Source organism: Gopherus evgoodei, chromosome 9, assembly GCF_007399415.2.
Source record: "Gopherus evgoodei ecotype Sinaloan lineage chromosome 9, rGopEvg1_v1.p, whole genome shotgun sequence".
Taxonomy (NCBI): Eukaryota; Metazoa; Chordata; order Testudines; family Testudinidae; genus Gopherus; species Gopherus evgoodei.
This window is the reverse complement of record NC_044330.1, coordinates 4748316-4773775: the sequence shown is the minus strand read 5'-3', so window position 1 is coordinate 4773775 and position 25460 is coordinate 4748316. Positions and strand designations below refer to the sequence as shown.

Genomic DNA, 25460 nt, shown 5'->3' with positions numbered 1-25460 from the left:
TCACTAAATAAATAAGCCTGGTTTGTTTGCTTTGGGCTGGTGTCTTGTAGCATTCCAAGTGTAGCGTATGGGAGGGTTGTCTGTCACTCTACTGAATTTCTTACCATTAATGAGTCTGATCATTGCTTTTATCTCATTGATTTGAGGAGCATAAGGGCTAAAAAAATACTGTAATTGGAGAATCCATATTCATTATTCAGATCAGATGTATTTACACTGGAAGCTGTTTGAGTGCCTAGCCCAAAAGGGTCCTGGCCCATGACTGGAGCCTTCTAGACACTACGGTCACAGAAATAACACTAGTAATAATTAATAGGAGCAGGGAAGCTTTGTGAGAAGAGCCACTAGCTGCTCCCAGTTTCAAGGAGTTCATCCTTTAACAATTGTTCGCAAATGAGGGCAACTCATTTGGATAACAGCAAATCCACCCCAGTCGCCCCACCCGGGAGAGATGCTTCCAAAAGTGACCTGCTGACAAATATTTTTCATTCAAAAGAACAGTCCTGGCACCGTAAAAAGCTGTAACCTTTACAGTGCCTGGCCATATGCAAATCAGGAGGCACTCCGTTCAGTTCCTCCTCATCCCCTGTAGGTGGTGCCTGTCAGCATGGGATGCTGGTACCCCTCTTTGGCCGCTGTGAAGATGCCACATGTTCAAGGCATCACACAGCTGTCTTAGGGATCAATTCCCAGAGGTACCAGGTACCACAGCGATGGGTACCCTCAAAGTCACCCTAATTTGGGGTGACAGTGAGCCTTCCTTTGCAATACTCCTTGAACACTTACAGCCTGTGTGAAATGTGTTGGTGGGGCTTAGGCCATTCTCCACGAGTGGCCCTTTGTGGCCCTTTGTCACATGGGTGCAGAATAACAAACCCAGTGACCTTACTTCTCTGCCGCTTGTTCTGGATCTTACATGGAACCTTTTGCCTCTTGCTTTCCCTGTGCAGTCGCTGCTTCAACCCCCTGTGTTGTTTGCCTGAGGAAATGTTGTTAGGGCACATCTGGGAGCTGGGACAATTAGGTTTTATTCCTGCCTCTTTCACTGATCTGATCTGCGGCCAGAGGGGAAGTCATGATCTCTCTATGCCGGCGCTCACTCCACTGTAAAATGGCTGTAGTAACCCATACCAGCCTCCCAGGGTATTTGTTAGGATGAATTATTTGAGAGGCTCAGATGACAGAAGTTCCACACATGCAGATTAGTGTTGGCCTGGCCCTGATCCTGCAAGCGTTCAGAGCTCCACTTGACTTTGAAACAAGTTTCAAGCACTTGTAGGACTGGGGCCTGTGTGTGCAAACATCCTCGCATCATCTCCTGCCCGAGGAACACAGAATATGTGCTAATGCCATCATATCCGTGTCGTGGCTTCCTCTCAGCCCAGATGGGCATTGATTTAATTTGCAGGCAGCACAAAAGCCGCTCCTGTGGAGACAGGCATTCCAGCATGCTGAATACCAGGATTTCCCTTTGCCAGTCTTTTTTTCTTCACTTGACTGCAGAACGGTAGTTCAGTGTTTAATTGTTGGGCCTTTCTGTCTCTTCAGCATTACAGTGTCTCAAGCTGGCACGCAGATTTTTAATGTTAAACAAATGTGAGGGCTTCTTTTTTTTTTCACGCCGACTGTGCTAATGTTTTCTATGCCGGGGGTCTGGTGTGCTGCAGTTTGCCCTCTGGTTCATGAGTTCTTATCCTTTGACTGTCTCCCACTGATGTTAGGCCATGCATACGTGCTTATCTGCTGAAAGTGAAGGGCTTAGTCAGGTCATTAAATCCTTGTTCTCATCCCATCTTCTTTTCCATCCAAGAGTTTCATTTTGCACAGTAACTTGGTGTCATTTGGGGAGGATTCCCCCTCCCCCGCATCAGTGAAAAATATCCTATTGTAATAGAACAGCTTAACTGCTTCTCAGTAAATGCATATAAATTACTCAGAGGGGCTAGTACACTTCTGCTCGACGGGGGGAGGTTCAGAGAGCCTTCACAAGAGGTGGTCCCAGATCTGTGGGCCCACCCTGCTATTCGCAGTGTAGAGGGAGAGATGGTGCCAAGAACCTGCCACTGTTCACAAGTGTCAGCCAGCGCTTCCGACGTAAAGGGCACACAACGCTCTGTTGCCACTCCACAGCCTCAGAGTAGAATTCCTCCTCTGGAATAACACTTGATTTCACCATGGAAACAGCTTACGGTCGCTCCAAAAAGGCATGATTTTGGGTCAGGGAGTTGGGCTTGGTCCTGTGCCCGCTGCTGAATCTGGTCCACTGATGGAATAGGGTGAGGAAAGTTTGCTCTGCCATTGCTTTGTGCTCCAGCCGTGGTGGGCAAATTTCGTCTTTTCACCAGCCAGTCCAGCACTTTTCCCTAGGTTCTGCAACACCACTGTCCATAGGTATTTTGATGCAACAGGCTACTGAGAATTCAGTGACAGATCCCTGTGAAATAAACCTGTTACTCCTGGCTGTGCCATCAAATGCACCAGACTCACCCTGTTGCCTCTGCACTGTGACTGCAGGGGAGTCGCGTTAGGCAGCTGGCGAGCTGAGAGTGTTGCCTGTCATGCTGATCAATGCTGACTCATCGGTTCTTTGTGCTCCCCCGTCCGTATCCATCTGTTGTCACTTGTCTTATACTGAGGCCCTCAGCTCTTTGGGGCAGAGCCCGGCTTTGTTCTGCGTCTGTGCACAGCGGGGTCCTGGTCTGTCACCGGAGCTCTGAGGTGCTATCGTAATACACCAAAGTAGCACCCTGGAGCTGACGGGTCACTCTCATTGCTCCTGCGGCTGATCTGAACACAGCCCATGGAGGTTCTTGCTGAGGCATCAGTGAGTGAAGTGGTGTGGGCGTGAGTGAGCCCAGAACATGAAAGCACAGTGAACGGGCTGATTCGCTGCTGACCTCCCTTGCTTTTGGCTTCCTCATGTTCATTATTTTCGAACACGTATAAAACAAAACTTTTTTTTTCAACATTTCCAGCTGCCACCACACGCACACACCTCTCTCGCTGGTAGATTCTTCCCCAGTTTCATCGCGTGGCACAGTCCTGACTCAGACCCTGAGCCCAGATTTCCAACAAGTGCCCTAAAGACACACCTGCAGAACTGTAGGGTCTGTGCCCTTGTGGAGGCAATTTCCTCTGGCCCCTGGTTGCACAGACAGTTCCAGAGCTGCTCAGACAGCTGGGCAGTTACATGTGCTGGCATTTGTGTGCAGGGTGACATAGTCCACCAGATTCTGCAAACATGTTTCTCCTGGGAAAGTTGGCCCCAGCGCCTGGGCATGAAAATATGCCAGTCTACAGCAGCCGCAGGAAGCTTCATGCTAAACTTTGTATACAGCTGGAGGAGTGGAGGCATTGCATTTCATTGCCATTAAAATCAAAGCGGTCTTTGCCATTCACTCAGATGGGGCCAGGGTTTTCCGCAAGACAGTGAGCCAGGAGAAGGCTGGCTCTAGGTTTTCTGGAGCAGCTTGTGTGGGACCCTATCCAGATCCTTTCCCTTCTCTTGGCTTCTCCAAGAGGCTGCATGTTCTCTGGTGACCTCCCTGCTCCCCGTGGCACAGGAGGTGGTGCTGAAGTGGAGCTCTCCCAGCAGCGAAGGGCACTGGCCAAGCTGATTGCTGCAGCACTGCTCATGCTGGGGTCAGGCAGCACCAGAATCGGAGAAATGGGGTGTGGGGGGACAGAAAAGATGAGTTGCACATGGAGCGGTGTTATAGATAGCAAAGAACGTAAGAACGGCCACACTGGGTCAGACCAATGGTTCATCCAGCCCAGGATCCTGTCTTTCCACCGTGGTCGGAGCCAGATGCTTCCGAGGGTATGACCAGAACAGGGCAATTAGCAAGTGATCTATCTCCTGTTATCCAAACCCAGCTGCTGGCCATTGGAGATTCAGGGACACCCAGAGCATCGCTAACCATCCAGGCTAATAGCCATTGATGGACCTGTCTTCCGTGAACTCATCTCATTCTTTTTTGAACCCAGTTATATTTTTGGCCTTCGCAACATCCCCTGACAAGGAGTTCCACAGGTTGACTGTGAGCTGAAGTACCACCTTATGTTAGTTTTAAACTTGCTACTATTAATTTCATTGGGAGATCTCTGGTTCTTGTGTTATGTGAAGGGTATGAAAGGCATCAGGTTGTGACTGGCCATCTGGAAGCCTGACTGTTGTAACTGTGCCAGAGACCCTCTGCATGACCACAGTGCTCCGAGTCATTTAGTGTCTCGCTTCCTCACTTTCCCCAGTGTGTCCAATGGGGATAATGGCACTGACCCACCTTTGTAAAGAGCTGTGAGAGCTAAGGACCAAGAGTTAGTACTGATTGGCAGCGGGCAGATATTTCTCTGAAGTTCCCTGTGAGCTGCTCAGCACATGTGGAGCATTTGTCTCTCTCTCTCTCTCTCTCTCTCATCCGATGTTTGTGAAATGACTAAGTAACGCTGATGGCATTAGTTGCTGGCCTGCGTTAATTATTTCCGCAGGTTCTATTTACCTACTTGTTCCCTATGGGAATGCTGTGCATACAAATCACAGCAGCACTTCATTTCATTTCAGCAAGCGGCTGGGAGGGGGACCGGGGGGCTTGTGTATGCCTCAGCCCTGCCAGGTTTTTCCTTCTGTTTCATTTGTGCTGAGGTTTTTATTATCATTAAGCCGATCGTATCCATGGCACAAAAGGCTGAGTTACCTCGGTAACCACACTAGCTGGCATGGTAATCCATTTATAGTATCACTGCTCAGGTCTGATTAAATTGGCATGCTGATGACGTAAATGCTTGGCTGGGCGATGCTGACGAGGCTGCTCCTAATAGAGATTCTCACCCTTACATTTATTCTTGCTTATTGAGTGAGACCCCTGCAGGAAATGTACAGAAATAAGGCGACAGGCAATTGACTCTTGCTTTCAGAACAACTTGTGCTGCTCACAGCAGACAGCCATTTATATGAATGCAGACGGCAGCCTGCACATGTTGTGCTGTTTCTTCCTCGTTGCAGAATTCACCACGCAGCTCTGCTGAATTAGAACTTGAGTCTTGAGCCTTGCTTGCCATCTGCCACTGTGATACAGGGAGCAACTCCTCTGTCTGATGGGTTTACTTCCAGACACCACTTTAAAAGGACGAAGAGGGGTGGGGGGAATGTAGGCTCTTTCCTCTTGTAAGTTTCCTGCAAACACAGACCCTTCTACTTGTTTGAAATAAGCCATTTTGCTTATATCTGAATCTTTATCTCTGAACATATTTCTCGGTGATAGTGTTTCAAACAATGCAGTTCAAATCCCTCCAGCAGCATCTGTGCAGGCTCTGGAGGAAGAATGCTGGCAGCCCTATGATCTTGTCTTTGTGCATGTGATGTGGTTGAGTGGTTAGAGCAGGGGGACTGGGAGTCACCGGGGCTCCTGGATTCTGTTCCAAATTTACTCTTGCCCCATGAACAAGCCAGTTCACCTCCCAGTGCCTCAGTTTCTCCATTTGTAAAATGAGGATAAAAATTCTTCCCACTTGACAAAGATGTTCAAGGCTGAAAGGTATTATAGTTGCTAAAGTGTTTTGAGAGCCTTGGATAAACCTCTGTCATTGGAGATTTTTAAGAACAGGTTAGACAAACACCTGTCAAGGCAGGTCTAGATCAGTAGTTCTCCAGCTGGGGTACATGAACCCCCTACGGTATGCAGAGCTCTTCCAGAGGGCACATCAACTCATCTAGAGATTTGCCTAGTTTTACAACAGGCTACATAAAAAGCACCAATAAAGTCAGTACAAACTAAAATTTCATACAGACAATGATCAGTTTGTACTGCTCTGTCTACTATACACTGAAATGTAAGTACAGTATTTACAATTCAGTTGCTTTATTTTATAATTATATGGTAAAATGAGAAAGTCAGCAATTTTTCAGTAACAGTGAGTGCTGGGACACTTGTATTTTTGTGTCTAATTTTGTAAGCAATTTTGTAAGTTTTTATGTGAGGTGAAACTTGGGGATAAGCAAGACAAATCAGAGTCCTGAAAGGGGTACAGTGGTCTGGAAAGCATGAGAGCCACTGGTCTAGATAATACTTGGCTCTGCCTCAGTGCAGGGGATTGAACTAGATGACCTGTCGAGGTCCCTTCCAGACCTATACTTCTGTGATCGCTCTGCAAGCTGTGTTGTCTTCAAACAATTAGTATTTTAATTGTTAGTTTGCAATTATCCAGGTGTCTGAGCAGGAATTTAAGCCTATTGCAAAGGAAATCTGTGAATATTTTGGGTGGTGGAATAATTGTAGCAATTAGTAGTTAGGTATTGCCACGTAGTGTTGTGGCTGGCCAAAGTAGATGTGGTGATGGTGAATTTGGCCCTAGAAATCTGTAAGTCACCAGAGGAACAGCACGGCTTCAAGATGTGGACCGAAGTGGACTCCAGGTCTGCTACTGTTAATTCCTGTGCAGTTCTAAGGAATTTTTGCCCTGGGAAATAGGTGGGGCCATTTGGATTCAGAGCATCATGCCATTGGATCTCTCTCTCATCAACATGCTAGAGGTGCTGCTATTCAAGTCTCTAAACATTCTGCTGTCCTAAGCAATTGACGCCTTCTGCCGGCACAGAACGTGAAATCACAGATGTCCTCTAGGGTTAATCATATTGTCTGTGGCAGTGGGTGCACAATCAGTGAGAATCTCTGTGTGTTGGTGCAAAGTGTCTTTTACCTTTACCACTACCCTTTGATGGCTCTCTCTTACCTTCCAAAGTTTCCAGGCACTTGGCTGTAAAAAATTAGGGACTTTGAATATGCCAGAGGAAATATCTGGTCCATCTCGTCCGGGGATTCTTATCCTTAGAGGTGGAGAGCAATAGCCCCAGTTTATTTGCTCAGCATTCCCTTTGCTGTCTGGTCATACGTCAGGCAGCACGGGGAGCACTGCTGGGATCAGTGCTCTGCCTAAGACATGAGGCTCAGGAGAGAAGCACATAGTGCCTGAGTGTGGTGGCTTCAGAACCATGGTGTGATGATGGTTGTGACCTGCCTTTAGATTACCTGAAATTCATGAACAAAGCATCTTCTTCCCCAGCATTTTTTCCCCAAAGACTAGCCAGAAAATTCTATGCTCTCAGCAATGGAATGAAGGAAGAGATTATTTTTCTTGCTTTTTCCTGGATTTTACCTATGGCTATATTCTAAACTTCCTTTCTCCAGTATCCCCTGCATAGATGACCGGGGATGATGGCGTGCAAGCTAACAATGTTGATATATATTGTGCAGTACGTTAATCTTAACAGCGAAAAGATTAAAGACCTAATCGTGTTAGTGCCTTGGAAAAAGCCTTTACCCCAGGGCGACGCTTTCAATTTCAACTTTAATGGCTAATGCCTTTAATTTATGGTTTCCAGCGCGAAAAGGTTTAAATGATCAGCAGCAGAACTCCCTGACAGCACAGGAAGAGGCCAAGTCCCTCCTTGGGGTAACTCCACCGGTGTAGAGATCCACTAGTGACAGGGACTCCAGGGGGGTTCACCCAGCTGTTAATCGATGGGGCAGTTTGTCAAGGAGGCATTTGGGGTAGGCCTTTGGCAGGGGTAGCTACATTGGCCCCATTCAGGAGCAGGAGAAGTTCCAGGTGACCCCATCCCCTCTGCGGATAGTAGAAAGTATTATTGGGAGTGGAACTCAAGTTAAGATTGTGCCCTCATAAAGTTGGTTGGAAAAGTAGCTCTTTCTCCTCATGGCTTCACAGTGAAAACAACAAGGAGTCCGGAGGCACCTTAAAGACTAACAGATTTATTTGGGCATAAGCTTTTGTGGGTAAAAAACCTCACTTCTTCAGATGCTTCACAGTGTGTCTCTTTGGTAGGTAAACTAATATTGCTCTCTTAACTAGGGTCCCATCCACCCTCGATGCTGAGACTGTGGTAGGATTGCATAGGAGTTACCCAGATACTCTCCCTATCTCCTGTCTGCATTTTCGAGACACCTGTCACCACAGCGTCAGCGTTGAGTTCCCACGTAGGCATCTGAAGAGCCATCCAGTGTATGAGCCTCACGCAGTATTTTCACAGCTTCATCCCAGCTAAGAATTTCCCTTAGATTCGAAGGGTCTGCCCCCAGAGTCTCCAGAGAAGGAAAGCAGAGACCTTGCTGACTCCGTTTAATCTGTGAGCTGTTTACATGGCTAGCTCAGACGACACCCATATTGCACTAGGGAAAGTCCCACTAAAATTCCCCTCCTCTCACCATCAGGCTGTGATTTGTTTGTGTGGTTGTTTTAGAACTCCTGGAAATTTTCATTTCAAGCAAGCACAATTTCAACTCATTTGTCTACCAAATTAGACCAAGGCAGGAGATAAATTGAGATAAAATTCCTCTTTGTTGAAACAGATACGCTCATTGGAGAAAGGCAGGGAGGGAGGGAGGGCTCTCCAATGTTTGCATGCATTTTAATTTTGATGCCTGACCCAACTCTTCTTTAAAGTCTTTGGGATATTTGTAATTGATTTCAGTGGGAGCAAGATTGATGGACAGAGAGTTTGGTTTTTCATCAAAGGGTTTTTTTTGTTTTTTTTTTTCCAGGGGAGTGGGAGGTGGGTGCTATGTTTAACATTTTTTCTTCAGTAGGAAAGTTCACTCCTTATTCTCTCTCTTTTCTCTGGTGCTGAGTCATGGAAGTGAGAGAACTTGTAGGTGTCTTAGCAGCAGAGAGAGTAAGATTGTCATTTACAGACAGTTATGCTTTCCAGAAAACTTTTTTTTTCTTTTTGTGGGTTGCAAAAGTGATTAATCTGCTGCTGAATCTGACTAAGGAGATTTTCTGTTTAAGAATTTTTTTTTTAAAGAAAGAAAATCTGTTTCCACTTCTGGGAAACAATGCAGTGGGATTTTTTTTTTTAAATTGCCACAAAAGACAACAGAATGTGTCCTTTTCTAATAATACCCCTTCGTTTCTTCATTCTTCCAGTCTCTTTCCTCGTCTCACGGAAGAGTCCAAGAGAAGTTGATAGGAATAAAACCAATAGAAATGTAAGAGAGTTCAGTATTGCCAACCCTAGCTGTTTAAAAATTCACATCAGGCCATGCAAAATCATGAGATTAAAAAAAATATAATGATTTAAAGCCAAAGAAATATACTGAATTTGGGGTTCATTTTTTGTTTTCCTTCTGACTTTTGACTATTTAGGGAAGTAGTTCTCAAAGTAGTTTCCAGATGACTGTAGCCCTTTCAGGAGTCTTATTTGTCTTGTGTGCCCCCAAGTTTCACCTCACTTAAAAACCGCTTGCTTACAAAAGGGTCCCAGCCACACTGTTACTAAAAATGGCTGACTTCCTCATTTTTGCTATATAATAATAAAATAAATCGATTGGAATATAAATATTGTATTTACATTTCAGTGTATAGTGCATATAGAGCAGTAAAAACAAGACATGGTATGAAATTTTAGTTTGTACTGAGTTCACTAGTGCTTTTTATGTAGCCTGATGTAAAACTAGGCAAATATCTGGATGAGTTGATGTATCCCCTTGTTGACCATTGCATACACCCAGGGGTACACGTACCCCTGGTTGAGAACCACTGATTTAGGGGTCACTTTGGGCACACTGTCAAGCTTTACTCATCAACTTTTAGAAAGGAAGGAAAGAAGAGTCTCACGTAATCCTGTGACTCCAGGATCTGAGGCTTTAAGAAAAACACCAAATATTTTTAGGCTTGCAACTAGAACTGGTAACATTGACTGGGTTTTATGGAAATTATTTTAAAGTCTATAGGTCCATATCCTCAGCCGGTGTAAGTTAGTGTAGCTTTTTTGACTTGAACGGACCTGCAGCAATTTACATGAGCTGAGGATCTGGCTCATAGAATGAATACAGAATAATTCCTTTCTGGAGTGTTTTCCACCATCCGGTAGAATTGCTAAGAAGGCCTATAACTCTGTAGGATGGTGCAGAAACCCTGTTGAAACTCCAGAAAATCCGTTTTCTATTAAATTCAGTAAGACTTTTCTGGAAGACTTTGGGGTGGATCTCACACCTGTGCAGAGAGCCCACACAAGATTATGGAGGGCTTAAGCCCTGCTTTAATCTTGTGTTAATGGCTTCTTTGGCGCACAGGGCCTCGTGCCGTTCCTCTGCACTGGGATGAACATCGCTGCTTGCTATGGACGGCTCGCACAAGGAAGAAGCACCAGGGAGATGCTATGAGGATGGGACTGCCAAGGTGAGGCGGCTGAGCAGTGTGGGGGGTCTCTGCCCCTTCTTGGGACCCCCGGAGGCCAGCACTGAGGGGAAGGGCCTGCGTACTCTGTGGCTGAGTGGATCAGGTTGCCTCCTGGGTGGCATAAATAAATTAACAGAAATATACCTGTGTCCTAGAACTGTAAGGGACCCCAAAGGGTCACTGAGTCCAGCCCCCTGCCTTCACTAGCAGGACCAAGTACTGATTTTGCCCCAGATCCCTAAGTGGCCCCCTCAAGGATTGAACTCACAACCCTGGGTTTAGCAGGCCAATGCTCAAACCACTGAGCTATCCTTCCCCCCCTAGAGAACATGTGCAGTGACTGTTCCGGCCCACGGGCAGGGGGAAACGTAAATGGATAGCCCCTTACCCTGGCCCTATGCAGGCTTGGGGGATAGGGTAAATTTCACCTGTACACACCACCTGGCAGAAATTCCAACCTGACTCTCAAAGCCTCCTGGGCTGCCTCTTTCACTGGTCTCTCTTCATTTCAACCCTTTGATTGCTTTGGGTCTTATTTGTCCTGTCCCTGCTCTTGGTACAATATCCCTGATTTTTCTCCTTCCTCCTGTCCATTGCCTTCTGTTGCCGACCTCTCCGCCCCACCTCCACTATAGTACAGCCCTGATCCTTTGGCCTTTGACAAAACCTGCTTTGTGCCATTTAAGTGGAATCTTGATGTTTACATCACCTGCCGTGTGAGGCTTTAACAATTACATTTTTCTGTGATGTGGTTTCTCTCTAGCTTTTCGGCAAAGGTGAGCTTCGGGCGCGGGCAGCTTTCTTGGTCAGGGCAAGAGAAGCTGTGCTCTGCAGCTACCTTGTTTCTCTGGCAAACCACACTTACAGCTGTACTTGTAAATTCAAGGGGCGGGAGGGGGCGGGAATTAATCTACTTTAACCTTCGTTTTTTACAATTCCACAGAGATGCCCATGACTCATTTAGAGAATTCAAAGAGTCCACAAGGACTAGAATTACCTTTCTGAAAGCTTATCGAATGGCATTGCTTTGTGTTTTAATGACTGGTCTCTCTGTGAATTTTTATGGGTTGTAAGTAGGAGAGATTCATTGACTTCTTAGGATGCCAGGAATTTTTGACATGTGCATTATGATTTTTTTTAAAGGAAACTTAAAATAATTTAATGAAGCAGGAAAAAACATGATGAAAATCAGTTGGAGCTAGAAATGGTTCCAAACCTAAATTCTCCTCCGCAACTCTCCTCCCCGCCCCCCGAATTTCAGACCTGGTGTTTTGCTTTGGCCCAAGACAAACATACCTGAAAGCTGCAACGCTTGGCTCTGGACCCCGTGGTTTTCAGAGTTTTTGGGTGCCCACAAATGGGTCGTTGGATGGGGCCTATCTCTTGTTTTAAACATTGTGGGAGCCAAGCTGCTCAGGTAGCTAGAATCTCTACTTTGTTAAGTCCCAAAGCTTCTCCCCCCGGACTAGAAAGTAATTTTTTCAAATTGTTAAGTTTAAAATGTCAAAATCAGTTAGGCTATAAATCCCAATAGCTATCAGTATGTATTTATTCAGCTACCACATGAATGCATAATTTAGATGTCATTGTCAATAAATAAATACAAAATTAATAGAAACAACATACAATGAGGTAAAAGAAATGGAGGGTGAGGAGAATTTCTATCTTAAATTGGATGGCATGTTTTGAATTCCATGAGCAAAAGTGTTTGGTGTAATTGTATATGGGTCCCTATAAACGGTTGACCTAGAGAGATTCATTGTTAGATACCGTTGCTATTATACATTCGATTCACCTCTCAGAGGTGCTGCACTCTGATGTCAGTGCAGCCTATATTTAGCATAGATTATAAATTCCATTTGCTTTGCTTTAGGTTACAGCAATATGAAAAGAAGAGATCATTTTTCCTGTTCACTTTTCAGCGTAGCATGATAATTATTACCTAGAGGAGGTGTTATCTCTGAGGTTCATTACAGTTTGCATAAAAACCTGCAATACATTTCGGGGAGGGCGAGGGAGGTGGTTTTTAAATGTATTAACCATCCAAATGTGTAGGGAACAATGAGCCAGGTTGTGATCGGTTACACCTATGTAAAACCAAAGTAAATTGAAGTCAATGGATTTACTTTACATTGACACTGGTGTAGTTGAGCTCATAATCTGGCCTATTGTGTCTTTTTAAATGTAACCCTGGTACTGTAGGTATTATAGAATATTCTAGCCCTTAGCTAAATTCCACCCTGATACGTTTAGCTCAATCAGTAGTTGTGAAGCAAAAGTCTTGAGATCTGATTTTGATATAGGAACAGTATAAGTGAAGAAAATGATAAATCATTACTGAATAGAGCTCATCAGGTCATCATTGCTGAAGTTTAATTGACTTCTTTTTTTAAAAAAACTGCTGAGCTGGGAGAAGTGCAGTGTATAAAGAAACCTGGTATTAAACTAAGGCATGATACTAAGTTGTCTGGAGAACAGCTGATTTTCAGAATAAGCAGTCACCTCATTCAGCAATATGCAGCAGCTAGAAAAACATTGCTCTTGCAGTCTGGAGACGAATGGGAAGGAGCTGTTGGGTTTTTTATATTAGAATTACAATCGCCTGTGGGTGGATTTTGTTTCCCTGGGTAGATTTAGGAAAACTAGATTAATTGATAATGCAATTTCCAAGTGAGCCAAGCCTAGTGAGGCAATGAGTCCATTATTACTTTACGTAGACATTTTAGGTTGATATGACGTCTGGAAAACAAAAGTACCAGGCCAGATGCTACATTTCTATCAAAGTAATGTGTCTTTAAGTAAATACCTTATTAGCAAGAAATTGAATAATAGAGCCCATTTCTATGAAATGGTTAGGAAATGACCCTGATTCCCATTTCATTTAATAAAGAAACAGTGTTCTCTGTAAGTATCTAGATAGCTTTTTACTTGAGTATCATTGTTTGAGAGATGGTATTCTGTGCTGTAACAAAACTATGCTTCTCTTTCATTTCCCAGATTTGTTTTAATACTATTCTGGATTTTAAATTGAATATGTTATGGTGGGTCAACTTGCCTCATCAGTTCCAGAATGTAATATATGTGTAGGGGGTGGTGGTATGTATATAAAGTCTGTCTATCTGTAAAAACATATGCATATAACTGAAAATGTGGTATGGAAATTATATATATATGGGAATGAAGATAATATACATATAATATGGTTTTGTTCCCACATGTATAAGTTCCACACCGCATGTTCAATTATATGTATGTTATATGTTGTTTACTCTCTCTCTCTCTCTCAAATCAGATATATTTATGAGTTTCTTGGAAGCTGAAATATTGTAGACATTAAAATTCTTTAACCGGCCATGATAACATAGACAGAGTTGTTAAGTAAAAGAACACCCTTTACACGGGCAGTGGGCTAGAATCAAATGGAACCATCTGACAAACTACTCTAGTCTGGTTTGCTGGCTGGAAATCATCACTCAACAGAAAAGGTGGGTGTTCATGCTGGGTAAAAAAGAAAAAAAGCGACTTCAGACGTCTCCTTGTCATTGTATTTTTAGGTTGCTATATTTTGCAAAGGTTCCATCGTTTCTCTCTCGTCCTAACCATTCATGCTAGTAATTCAGATCATTTTGTAACTCATTCTCAATATTGGCACGAGTGGTTCACTAACATGATTGAACTTTAAGAAAGCAGATGTTACATGAGCACAGGCTAATCCACTGCTGCTTTTACTCTTCTGCACTCCTGTATGCACAGAGTGCAAAAACTATGGAAAAGAGGAACAAAAACAGATGGTTGTGCAGGAAGTGATGAGACATCATCATCATTCAGATTTTTTGTGGAAAGATGATTTTTTTTTAAAGTTGGGTTAATTGGCTCTTTGAGTTTAAAAATATGAATACATTTAAAATTAAGTGCAAGCGATATTACAAGTAAATGGAATCCTGAACAAGAAATATGAAATTAAGTAATAAGAACCCAAAGCAAATGCTATATGAGTATATGTGAAGATTTTTTCCCCACTTTGAACTTTAGAGTTCAATAAGTGGGGACCTGCATGAACACTCCTAAGCTTAATTATTAGCTTAGGTCTGGTACGCTGCCACCAGCCAGAAGTCTGTGTCTGGCACACTTTCTGTTCCCCCAAAACCTTCCCTGGGGAACCCAAGACCCAAACCCCTTGGGTCTTAAAACAAGGAGAAATTAACCATCCCCCTCCTTTTCCCCACAGACTCTCCCCTCCCTGGGTTGCCTTGAGAGGCTTACACAGATCCAAACTCCTTGGATCTTAAACCAAAGGGGAATTAACCATCCCCCCTCCTTTCCCCCCACCAATCCCTGGTGAGATCAAACTCAATCCCTTGGATTTTAAAACAAGGAAAAATCAATCAGATTCTTAAAAAGAAAGCTTTTAATTAAAGAAAGAAAAGGTAAAAATTATCTCTTTAAAATCAAGATGGAAAATGCTTTACAGGGTACTCAGTTTCATATAGACTAGAGGGACCCCCGCCCCCCAACTTGAGATTCAAAGTTACAGCAAACAGAGGTAAAAATCCTTCCAGCAAAAAGACACATTTACAAGTTAAGAAAACAAACATAAGACTAATCCGCCTTGCCTGGCCATTACTTACTATTTTGAAACATGAAAGACTGATTCAGAAAGATTGGGAAAGCCTGGAATGATGTCCTGTCTCTCTCAGTCCCGAGAGCAAACAACGAACGAAACAAACAGCACAAAGAAAGACTTTCCTCCACCAAGATTTGAAAGTATCTTGTCCCTCTATTGGTCCTCTGGTCAGGTGTCATCCAGGTTTACTGAGCCTCTTAACCCTTTACAGGTAAAAGAGACATTAACCCTTAACCATCTGTTTATGACAGTATATATGTATTTCATTATCTTCATGTAAGTAAATACACAACATTTTAATGCCATATAAAGTTTAAAAGGAGTGAAACCAACAACGTTCTATAGAAATTGCTCTTTACAAAAGAAACCTACAGAATTTAGTGGAAAATTATTTCATTTTTGTAATTTTTTAGGCAGAGGAGGGTTGAGAAGAGATGGGAGGATGACTCTTCTGTAGAATTTAATATAGAATTCTATGCCTGCTATAGATTTTTGTGGGATGGCTTAAAACCCCTAAAGAAATGCTATCATTTTCTATTAAGTTCTACAGTACTGTTCTAGAAGGGGTTTGTGGATGTGGGTGTCTATTTTATATATATACATACTCTCACTTTCTTAGTATACACTCATTTTCTGTAGCTCATATGGTTATTACAGATAGCTGCATTCTCTGTACATTCCTTTTCACTCTCATCATAACTATGCACTACAGTATCTTGAATCCTATTTCATATTGTAGCAATAAGAGGAAAACTTCATAAGTCTGATGATGGCTTAATAATGATACTTTAAGTGCATAAGCTTTGATATGCTTAGCAATAGCATCAGTCATAAAATACTTCACTTATCAGTACTTTGCTAATATATGGGGGTGGGGAGTTTCACCTGTGGCTGGCAAAGCAATTACTTGCCTGTGCCAAGCAAAGTACAACATTTGTTGCTGAACATCGTGCTTCTGTGAGCCTCCTTGCATGGCTAAACTGACATCCTGCAAAAGCCATGTTGCTGAACTCATTTCTCCATTCCTCTGCATGTTCTGACTTGTTGTTCACGTGGCATCACTTCATCCCGTTTGTGGTCATCTGTTCCTAGGTTGTATTCAACAGTTTTGCCTTCAGAGCTGACGGCGGGACTCTGGCATGCCAGCTCTTGATGTTTACTATTGAGCCCATAAGCCACAGATTTCAGCAAATGTAGAAAGCCATTGCCGCATAGTTCTGGAGTCCAAGATGGCTCTGTTTTCTCTTTGCAGTCATAAGGGATGGAAGTTATTGGAAGATCACAAGATGAGCTGATGAAAGGTTTAGTTGTTTATGTTTATGGTCAACAACCTTTGTTGCATTTTGGTCAAGATCTATCATGGTATTTGTTTTCATGTGGCAATGTTATGCATTCCTGTAGATAATTTATGGTAGATGGCTCAGCTAGCTGAACCAGACTGGTGGATTTGCAAGACAAATCCATTTTAATCATAACGAGATTTCTCAATGAATTAAACTAAAGCGATATCCTTTTGTTGTCTATCAAAGTTAAAAGTATTTAGGACAACTGTTTGTGTTGCTTTTATGTAAAAGGTGATAGCACCTTGATCCCCCTATGCTGTTCAGTGGCTAAAATATTGCTTTGGTTTCTATAATGAAATCAGGAACCTTCCTGGGCAAAGTTTGAGATCTGACGATTCAGATATGGATGGTAATTTTACCATCAGTAATTCCATGGTCATTAGGTCAGGTTGTTTATCCAAATTAATATATCCTCCCTTTGGAAGCCATGCCATCTCTCACGTAATCTTCCTCATTCATGTCAGGTGATAGTTTATCTCCCAAAAAGCTCAAAGCAGTAATAGTCATGTGGCAATGTTTTCTTGGAACCCACAATTGCATCACAGGGGAAAACAAATGAAAAGTAAATCTGGACCCAAAGAACAGAAGCTCAGTTCATCCCTGGCATAATGCTACTGGCCATACCAGATGTATGCTGGGAATGAATTGGGTCCGTTGATGAAGTTACAGTGGTAGCCTGATAGGCTTCTATGCTTCTTAGATGTTCCTGAGCTCTCCAGAATGAATGCAGTGCTGTAAATGGAAGTCTGTGATCTGCCCACATCATTTGGTCCATGTGTTGAGCTTAGAATTAAGATTTTTGTCTGTTTTTGCTTTGCACTTGTAACTTGCTGAAAGTTGTCCTCGAAGATAGAGTGCTAGAGGCCTGGTTGTTGTCATCCTCCTTCCTCCACCACTTCCTTCCTTACGTTTCAAGGTAGTGTCATGTCCGAGTCCACAAGAAATCGTTAAAGGAAACAGTAATGACCATGCTGATCACTCCCCTCCTTCCCGTCCAACCCATCTGAATTCTGTAGCAGGTGCAGAGAGGGGCAATGGGGCAGAAAGAAATAAAATTGAGAATTATCTAGTGCTCCTCTGGTTGCTTCATGGCATATGCAAAGCCTGGGCCCCTTCTTTTCAATCCAGCCTGAGACAAAGACTATTAGACTTCTCCATGATTGACTTTCAGTGGAATGTCTGGGAGGACTCCTCAAATATCTGGCTGCTGCTTGGGTAGCTAGCTATTAAAGCTGTATCCACACAAATACAGCTGTACCATATGGGTGCAGCTGCTGATTTGTGTACAGTGCATGCCATAAAAACATTTGCATTTCTTGGGAATGAAATACAAATTTGCAGTGGGATCTTGATAGAGAATAAGTCAATCTACTGGATTAACACGTTTTATTAGACTGTAAATTCTTTGGGCTGGATTTTTAAATATATTTAGGTGCTAAGGATGAAAATAGGACTTTTTAACGTGAGACATCAAAGTAGTCTAAATTTAAGCATGCACAAATAACTTGTATGACAGTCAATATTCACGTAGACCTTTAGGCTTTGGAAATGCATCCCAGTAGCCCTAACAAGTGCAAATAGCCAACTCTGAAAATCGGGCTCCTCGGGACATCCTGAACCCTTTGCACAACCAACATTGTATCATCTTGATTATCTGCTGTACTGGAAACTCTGAGGGCATGGCTACACTCGAAACTTCAAAGCGCTGCCGCGGGAACACTGCCGTGGCAGTTTTTTGAAGGGTGAGTGTAGTCACAGCACCAGTGCTGGGAGAGAGCTCTCCCAGCGCTGCACGTACTCCACATCCTCATGGGGTTTAGCTCACAGTGCTGGGAGCCGCGCTCCCAGCGCTGCGGCACTGTTTACACTGACGCTTTACAGCGCTGTATCTTGCAGCGCTCAGGGGGGTGGTTTTTTCACAGCCCTGAGCCAGAAAGTTGCAGCGCTGTAAAGCACCACTATAGCCATGGCCTTAATGTATATGCAGAAATGTATACACTTCCACCTCAGTTAAAGAGACAGCCGAGTGTAGTTGCTGGTTTAAAATGATTTCCTCATCCTAAACCAAGGTATTGTCTACTTAAGTATTTTCCCCCTTGTGCACTGAATACAAGCTTCACTTGATTTTGTGACTGTTCACCTTTCTGCTGCCGGACTAACTCACTCATAAAAAAGGCAGTACATTTAGGTTACTTCCATCTGTGATTAACAAGGCTCTTGTGTTTTTTCCCATTTAAAAAAACCCCTCTGGTTTTGTTTTATTTTTGACGGTAGCGGTGGTTCTGAATATAATTCCTTCCTGCTTTTGTTTCTCTCTTCAACTCTGTTTGTTAGCATCTGGGGTTTCTGGTTTACTCTCTCTTTGCAATATTAATTTGTAGGAAGGAGGTGATGGTAACAGACATGATTGAAATTTGCATTTGCGAAGTGCACTAGGTGCTTTCCCCTAGTACACAAACAGCAGAATAGCCCGCATTAGTTTGGAAACAACCTTAGAGAATACCACAGGTATGTTTTGGTGGGATTGGTCACTTGCAAATGTGATGCTTTTGAAGCAGGCCATGCAGGTGTTGCTGGAAAGAGGGATACATAAATAAGTTTCCAAAAGCCGTCTTCCCCCACTTCCCCCACTCATTCCTTCCTGTGTATTTCTGGGCTGCTGCTTATGGTATGTGCAGAACTGTCCCCTTCATTATACTAATCCCCCGTGTATCTGACACATCCACATATACATAGACAAATCCATTTACCCATCTCACCTGCCTGCCGTTGGCTGTCTAGATCACACACGGCTCCTTGGTATCTGAGCACCTTTCTCTCCTCCTAGAAATCTCTTCTTCTGTGGTGCCTTTAAATGTGAACCACCTGAGAGAGAATCCTGCACCTTCTCCAGCTCCTATTGGCTTACCACCTTGGTGTTACCTTAACCTGGAGAACCCTCATTTCAGAATGAGGGCTAAGATACCAGTGAATAGTCGTGTGTGTAACCAGAGATGCTGAAGGCCAGATAGTGGCCAGCCCTGTGTGGGGTAGACGAAAGGGGTCAAGAAAAATTTTCTCCTTCTGCTCCTGCTCAGGGGATAGACACAGGACTTGTCTTTGTCCTCCCAGGGAGCTCTTGTGCTCTCAGAAGTGCTAGACTCCCCCAAACGCCATAGTCCTTCCCCCCTTCTCTACTACACCCTATGCAGTGGTTTTTCTCTGCCCCCCCCTCAGCCCCCCCAACACTCCCAGAGGAATTCAGGGTGAGTCATGCTGACTGCCTCTGGTGACTCCTGGTGCAGATTTCCTCCATCTGAATGCAGACTGTGGTTTGGGTGACACAGTACAGTCCTCAGCTACTTGTCTACGGCCACAGAGTGACTCGGGAAGAGCAGGGAATATAGCCCAGGCCCCCTTGCTCCCGGTCCCCTGCTCTAACCATGGTTAGACCACATTGCGAGAGGAAGATCTGCTCCTTGTGCTCTTTTCTTTGTTCATTTGGTCTCCATTCTGTGCCCTTCTTGGACTATATCGCCCCAGTCAATAGGCCCGGGGGGCTGTCTGTGATGGAGAGTGCCTTCCCTGAACAACACTAAGTCTGCCTTGTTTCTGGCCTGCAAGGGGGGACCCCAGGGTCTGTAATCAACACACTAAATGTAGTTACAAAAAAAGAGAGAGAATATCCCATATTGTGAGTTGGAAGGGTTAAAACTGTCGAATTTTCGTGCCGATTTAAACTCCACTTGTGTTTTTGCAGTGGTTCCTCATTATCTTCTCTCAGAGCCTGTTTTTCAAACACAAAAGTTGTGCACAGGTTTGGTTAACAGAGCCTCTCCCCCCACCCACTAGCCCTGTAATAGCCCATTGTCATTAAAGCATTATCCAGCTTCTCCCCACTCTGCCCCGTGAAAAGCACTTTCTTGAGGGTACTGTACGTATGCTCTGCTGCGTTTAGGCCCTTTCATCCCATTACAACAAATGGACAAGTATTCATTTACAAGAACAAAATACGCAGGGAAACTGGCAAGTTTCTAGCATGCTCAGGAACATTCACTGGGCAGTTTCTCATTAGGTGAGCAAATAAGCTCCTTTCCTCACCTGCAAGGCCTTGAGTCACTTCCTCCCCATAAAAGCAACAGAGGGTCCTGTGGCACCTTATAGACTAACAGATGTATTGCACTAATGCATGCGTCTGATGAAGTGGGTGGTCACCTACGAAAGCTCATGCTCCAATACGTGTTAGTCTATAAGGTGCCACAGGACTCTGTCGCTTTTTACAGATCCAGACTAACATAGCTACCCCTCTGATACCCATAGCTTCTCTATGCTCACTCCTATATCTTTCCACCCCGCTCACTTTACTGTCCGTCCCAGGAATCCCATGGTTGTTTGGAAGGTCAGGGATTAAATACAGTCGGCTGTATTTTTCTCCAGCTGAAGCTTACTGCCTTGCTTTCTTTCACCTCTCTCGCTTGTTTGAAATCAGGTCTGTGCTATCGTTTTCCTTTCTCTCTCTACATTTGTTTATGGTAACTCGTTCACCGAGGTCTCCCTTAAAAACACTACAGCACACTTGGAAATCTTCTCACCTAAATCCCCTATACTAGTTAACCTTTATAAATTCTCTGCCTAATGGCAGATGAAATTTGAGATTTTCGTATTCTTTTTTAATTGGTTTTCTTTCTGTGTTGTGTATGGGAGGCTGAATGGTATTTTATGTATGCAACTTACGAAGGGTCTATAAATTCTATAATGCCCCTCTTTCCACTGCTATCTGGGGTTTGGTAGCAACTCATACAAGATTGGTAATCTGTGGGATCAGATATTTGCCTAAAGTTGAATGCAGCCTTACAGTAGACCATCCTGGTGTCCATTCATTGCATCTGCCTCCACTAAGGCTGAAACTGACTGTTAGATTATAGAATTGATTTGGGGTGAAATTTGTTCTCATGCAGAAAGCTCAACAGAAGCTTGGGAAACCATTTAAGATGAATTTAAAAGTGACAAGCAAAGGAAATTTTTAAAAATTGCATTTCTTCACTTTTCTGCTTCTTCCTCTCTATAATGAAAGCAGGGAAAATATATACAATTTTCAAAAGAAAAAGAGGAAAACTAGGTGAATGTTAAGAACTTTCCCACCCTTTTTTTGGTTGTCTTGGATCATCAGCAAAGATGTCCTTTGATTAGGCAGTGAGGTTAAATAGGTCTTAACCAAAACAAACGAATGTTTTACACACATGAGACCTAAAATCCCCTCAGTCTATTACTAAGTTCTTGTTTCACTAATTCTGCATTCGTCCACTGAGTCCCAGGGACAGGCCTGATCTCACAACACATCCATGGCAGAGCTGTGAACAGAACCAATGTCTCTTGAATCCCAGTCCTGTTCACACTGGATTCAGAGGATTTAAGCCTTCAGAATTGCTGGCCTCACTCTGCGCTAACACCTCAGTGCAATCACTCCAGATTCACACCAGCATAACTGAGAGCAGAACCAGGCTTCATATGTGTATATTAGCATAGCCCTGGATTTTCCTTTGGCATTTGATCTGGGGTGATGTGTATTGCTTTGGGAAGACTTCCTTGGGAGCTGCTTTTAGTCCATCCCTTTGCACTGCCTTCTGTGTGTTAAAAGGAGCTGCCTTATCAGTGGGCAGGATCTCGTGAACACATTTCGGAGTCCTCTCCATTTCAGAGCTCTCTTATTTTACAGGACTCTTTACAGCTATTCACATTGGCTCCCCTCACCTTACTCTCCAGCAATTGCTTTTGTTTAAGGCAGTTTTTTTTGTAGAGTCAAAATCCCAGAGAAAAGTGGAAATATCCTGCTTGGCAGTTCTGTTCTGTTGCACAGGTTTTGCCCTGCTCTGCTATTACCATTTTATAATGTGTAGTCCCAGGTACATTCCTACTTTACTTAGCAGTTTCTGTGGCTGTGCAGCTGGTGCTATAAAATCCTATTTCCATTTAACCCTGGCTGTTTGTTTTTACCAGCTGTATGTCTCCTTCTTGTGGGTGATAAGATTTTTCTCCTCTTATTGTTCCAAAGGGCTCTGGATTCACCACCAGCTCCCCAGTTACTTCTCCCCCGGGATCTACTCCGGTTACTGGGCACAAGAGGATGATCATTCCCAACCAGCCGCCTCTCACTGCCACCAAGAAATCTACTGCCAAGGCACCGGTGCAACCTGCTGCTCTGCCTGCCCCAGTCCCAGTTACTCCTGTTGGTACACTAAAGCCTCAGCCACAGCCAGTTCCAGCTTCTTATATCACCGCGTCCACGCCCACCCGACCAGCGTTCAACGTACAGGTGAAAACAGCCCAGCCAAGCCCTCACTTCCAGCCACCTGGCCCACCGCCCGTTCAGTATGGGCTGGGTTCAAACCAGTCCTACGCTCCTCAGCCAGCACGGCCCCCGGGGCCAGCGCAGTATGTTCCATCTCAGCCTCGAGGCCCTGACTATGGGTATGCTCCCCAGCCTGCACGTCCTTCGGAACCTGGCTATGGCTATGCACCTTCACAGGGGCGATATCAAGATCTTTACTACCCTGCAGGCCCTGGATATGGCGGAAGAAATGGCTCAGAACCATCCTATGTGCCGCAAAACACCTGGAAGCCCGAGCCGGCCTATCCCACAGCTAACACCGTGGCCCAAAATCCACCTGGGACGTACCAACCGCCCAGCACAAAAAAGACCTACATTACAGATCCGGTGTTGGCACCTCCTCCACCACCCATGCAGCCAAAGGTAAGAGAGAGACAGACAGCTGCTCTTAGGCTTGGTTTGGCCATGGCAAAAGCCATGTGGTTTTTCCGTCTTGTTAGTTATTGAACGGCGTATTGAGCTAACAGGATTGCCAAATACATCTTTGTGTCCTGTCGACATAGGGCTACAGAGGGCACAGAAAGAGCCAGGTCTGGTGTTTTCTCTGATTGTGTTATTTATTTATTTATTTATTTATTTGTTGTTGTTGTAACTGACTGGTAGAAAAATGGGAACTTCCATCTGATTTGAAAATACAAGTGCCAGGGTCTTAGAAATTCCACCTTTCCTATGAGGTGACAGTGTCTCATTTCAGGAATGCAGTGATATTCAACAGAATTCACCCTGCAGGGCAGAGGAATGTTAAGCCTGAAACTTTAAAACTCATCATCCCAATTAATAGGACATAGACTCATAGACTCATAGACTCTAGGACTGGAAGGGACCTCGAGAGGTCATCGAGTCCAGTCCCCTGCCCTCATGGCAGGACCAAATACTGTCTAGACCATCCCTGATAGACATTTATCTAACCTACTCTTAAATATCTCCAGCGATGGAGATTCCACAACTTCCCTAGGCAATCTATTCCAGTGTTTAACTACCCTGACAGTTAGGAACTTTTTCCTAATGTCCAACCTAAATCTCCCTTGCTGCAGTTTAAGCCCATTGTTTCTTGTTCTATCATTAGAGGCTAACGTGAACAAGTTTTCTCCCTCCTCCTGATGACACCCTTTTAGATACCTGAAAACTGCTATCAGGTCCCCTCTCAGTCTTCTCTTTTCCAAACTAAACAAACCCAATTCCTTCAGCCTTCCTTCATAGGTCATGTTCTCAAGACATGTAATTATGTGGCTTCATGATGCCCTGATCTTTCAGACTTGTTTCTCCTAAGATTGATTAAGAGATTACTGACAAAAACTTGGGGTCACGTACACTGTTGGGTCTGTTTTGTTCTCCAGTTACCAGGGGGAAAATTATTCCTGTTCATGTGCTTAAAATTGGGAGGGAAAGGGGTTGGGGTGAACAGTGTTGTTCATTGAATGTGATTTAAGCGAGTCTGTGCATCATTGCGTAAAGATCCTTACCCCTGAAACCACACACAAATGTTTTCCTACACCAAGCTTGGCGACCGTGAAAAGCTTCCGTGTGTGCTGCCCATCCGTTCCAGCAAGTGTCAAAGCAAAGGAGCCCTTGGAAGAGGCCTCTTAGTGTGAAACTGACTAGACAGAGAAAGTTAAACTCACCCATCTGGTTTCACTGCTTCGGCCTTGGTCCAGGAACCAGGTCTGTACAAGCAGAGCCCCATTTCCTTCAAAACTGTTCCTGTGGATACAGGGGCCTGGCTGTGCAGATCCAGGTTCAGGATTGAGGCCTTGGTGAGGTGTTTGAAAACAGCATCAGCAGTGAAAAGTAAGTACATTTGTAAAATCTAAGCTGCTGTTGCCACACGTAAGAGATAGTTATTCATGTACATGGAGCCAAATTCCACCCTCCGTTGTAACCATGCTTTTGGATTTTATGCTGACGGTGTGCTATTAACACGAGTGCTCTAACCTCCCCACAACGGGAGCGATACCGATGCACGTTCGTTGCTTTGCGCTCACCGAGACCTGATGACAGCTGGGCTCAAATCCTGCGCCAATGAAAGCATTGCTGTCACAGGCTACTTCGATTTGCCTCAGTGCAGAACTCGTCTCTAGCCTTTTAATGCTGAGAGAAAAATGCTAAATAGTTACAAAACAAAACACAAAAAGCTCCTTCCATCGACCTTGCCCTCGTTCAGTCCACCCAGCCTTTTCTTAGTAGCCAGATTTCATTCCAGTTTCCTGAATGCAGGAACTCTTCCAAGCAGGGAAGCTCCAGGTTTCTCAAGTCGGGATAGACAAAGCAACAAATAAAAGTCCTTGCCAGCAGACTGTATTGCAACCTTACTAATTAACTTTTTTTCTTCCGCAGAGCTGTGAGCACAGGAGGGGAGGGGATGCTGTATATGTCACATGTCTGATAGTAGGCAGAGCTGATGTTTTTTAACAAGTATTGTACTGCTTAGGCCAGATCTGTCGGTGGTATAAATCGGTGGGATGACATCAGTTTATATCAGCTAAGGAAGTGGCCCAAGCACTATAAAAGAGCCATAGCGCAGTGTCTCATGAGTCTTGCAGCCGTATTTGCAATACAAAGCTGGAAGGGACAAGACAATATAGCTTAAGTTTATATTTATAATGTAACATCATTTCTTCCGCAAAACATCCTTTCCACTGATTGATACATAAATCCCTTTGGGAATTTCATTTCCTTCATAGCCTGCTGAAGGCACATTGCTATCCAGTTTCAGCATGGGCACGACTACTATCCTGAATAGTCGTGGAGGAAGCTGGGTATTACTTAGAATTAGAATTACAATTGATGGAGCTCTTCCAAGGTAATAGGAAGTATCCAGTAAATACACCCACCCCTTTGGAATGACCCTTTTGTCATTGGCCATAAAAGCAGCATGGTTTCACTAGACTGCATCTTGTCTCTGTTCTTTTGCAATCTGGCTTATTCCAATGAA

At 44.0% G+C, this 25460-nt stretch overlaps 1 protein-coding gene across 13 annotated transcripts in view; it reads left to right on the top strand.

Moving 5' to 3' along the window:
- The window catches only part of LPP (LIM domain containing preferred translocation partner in lipoma), a 443377-nt gene that overhangs the window by 265460 nt on the left and 152457 nt on the right, over positions 1 to 25460 (top strand). For all 13 annotated transcript variants that reach the window (XM_030574715.1, XM_030574714.1, XM_030574721.1 and 10 more), the window contains one exon: positions 22193 to 22891. In XM_030574715.1, the coding sequence (XP_030430575.1) occupies positions 22193 to 22891 (699 nt within the window). The remainder of the gene's footprint in view (positions 1 to 22192; positions 22892 to 25460) is intronic.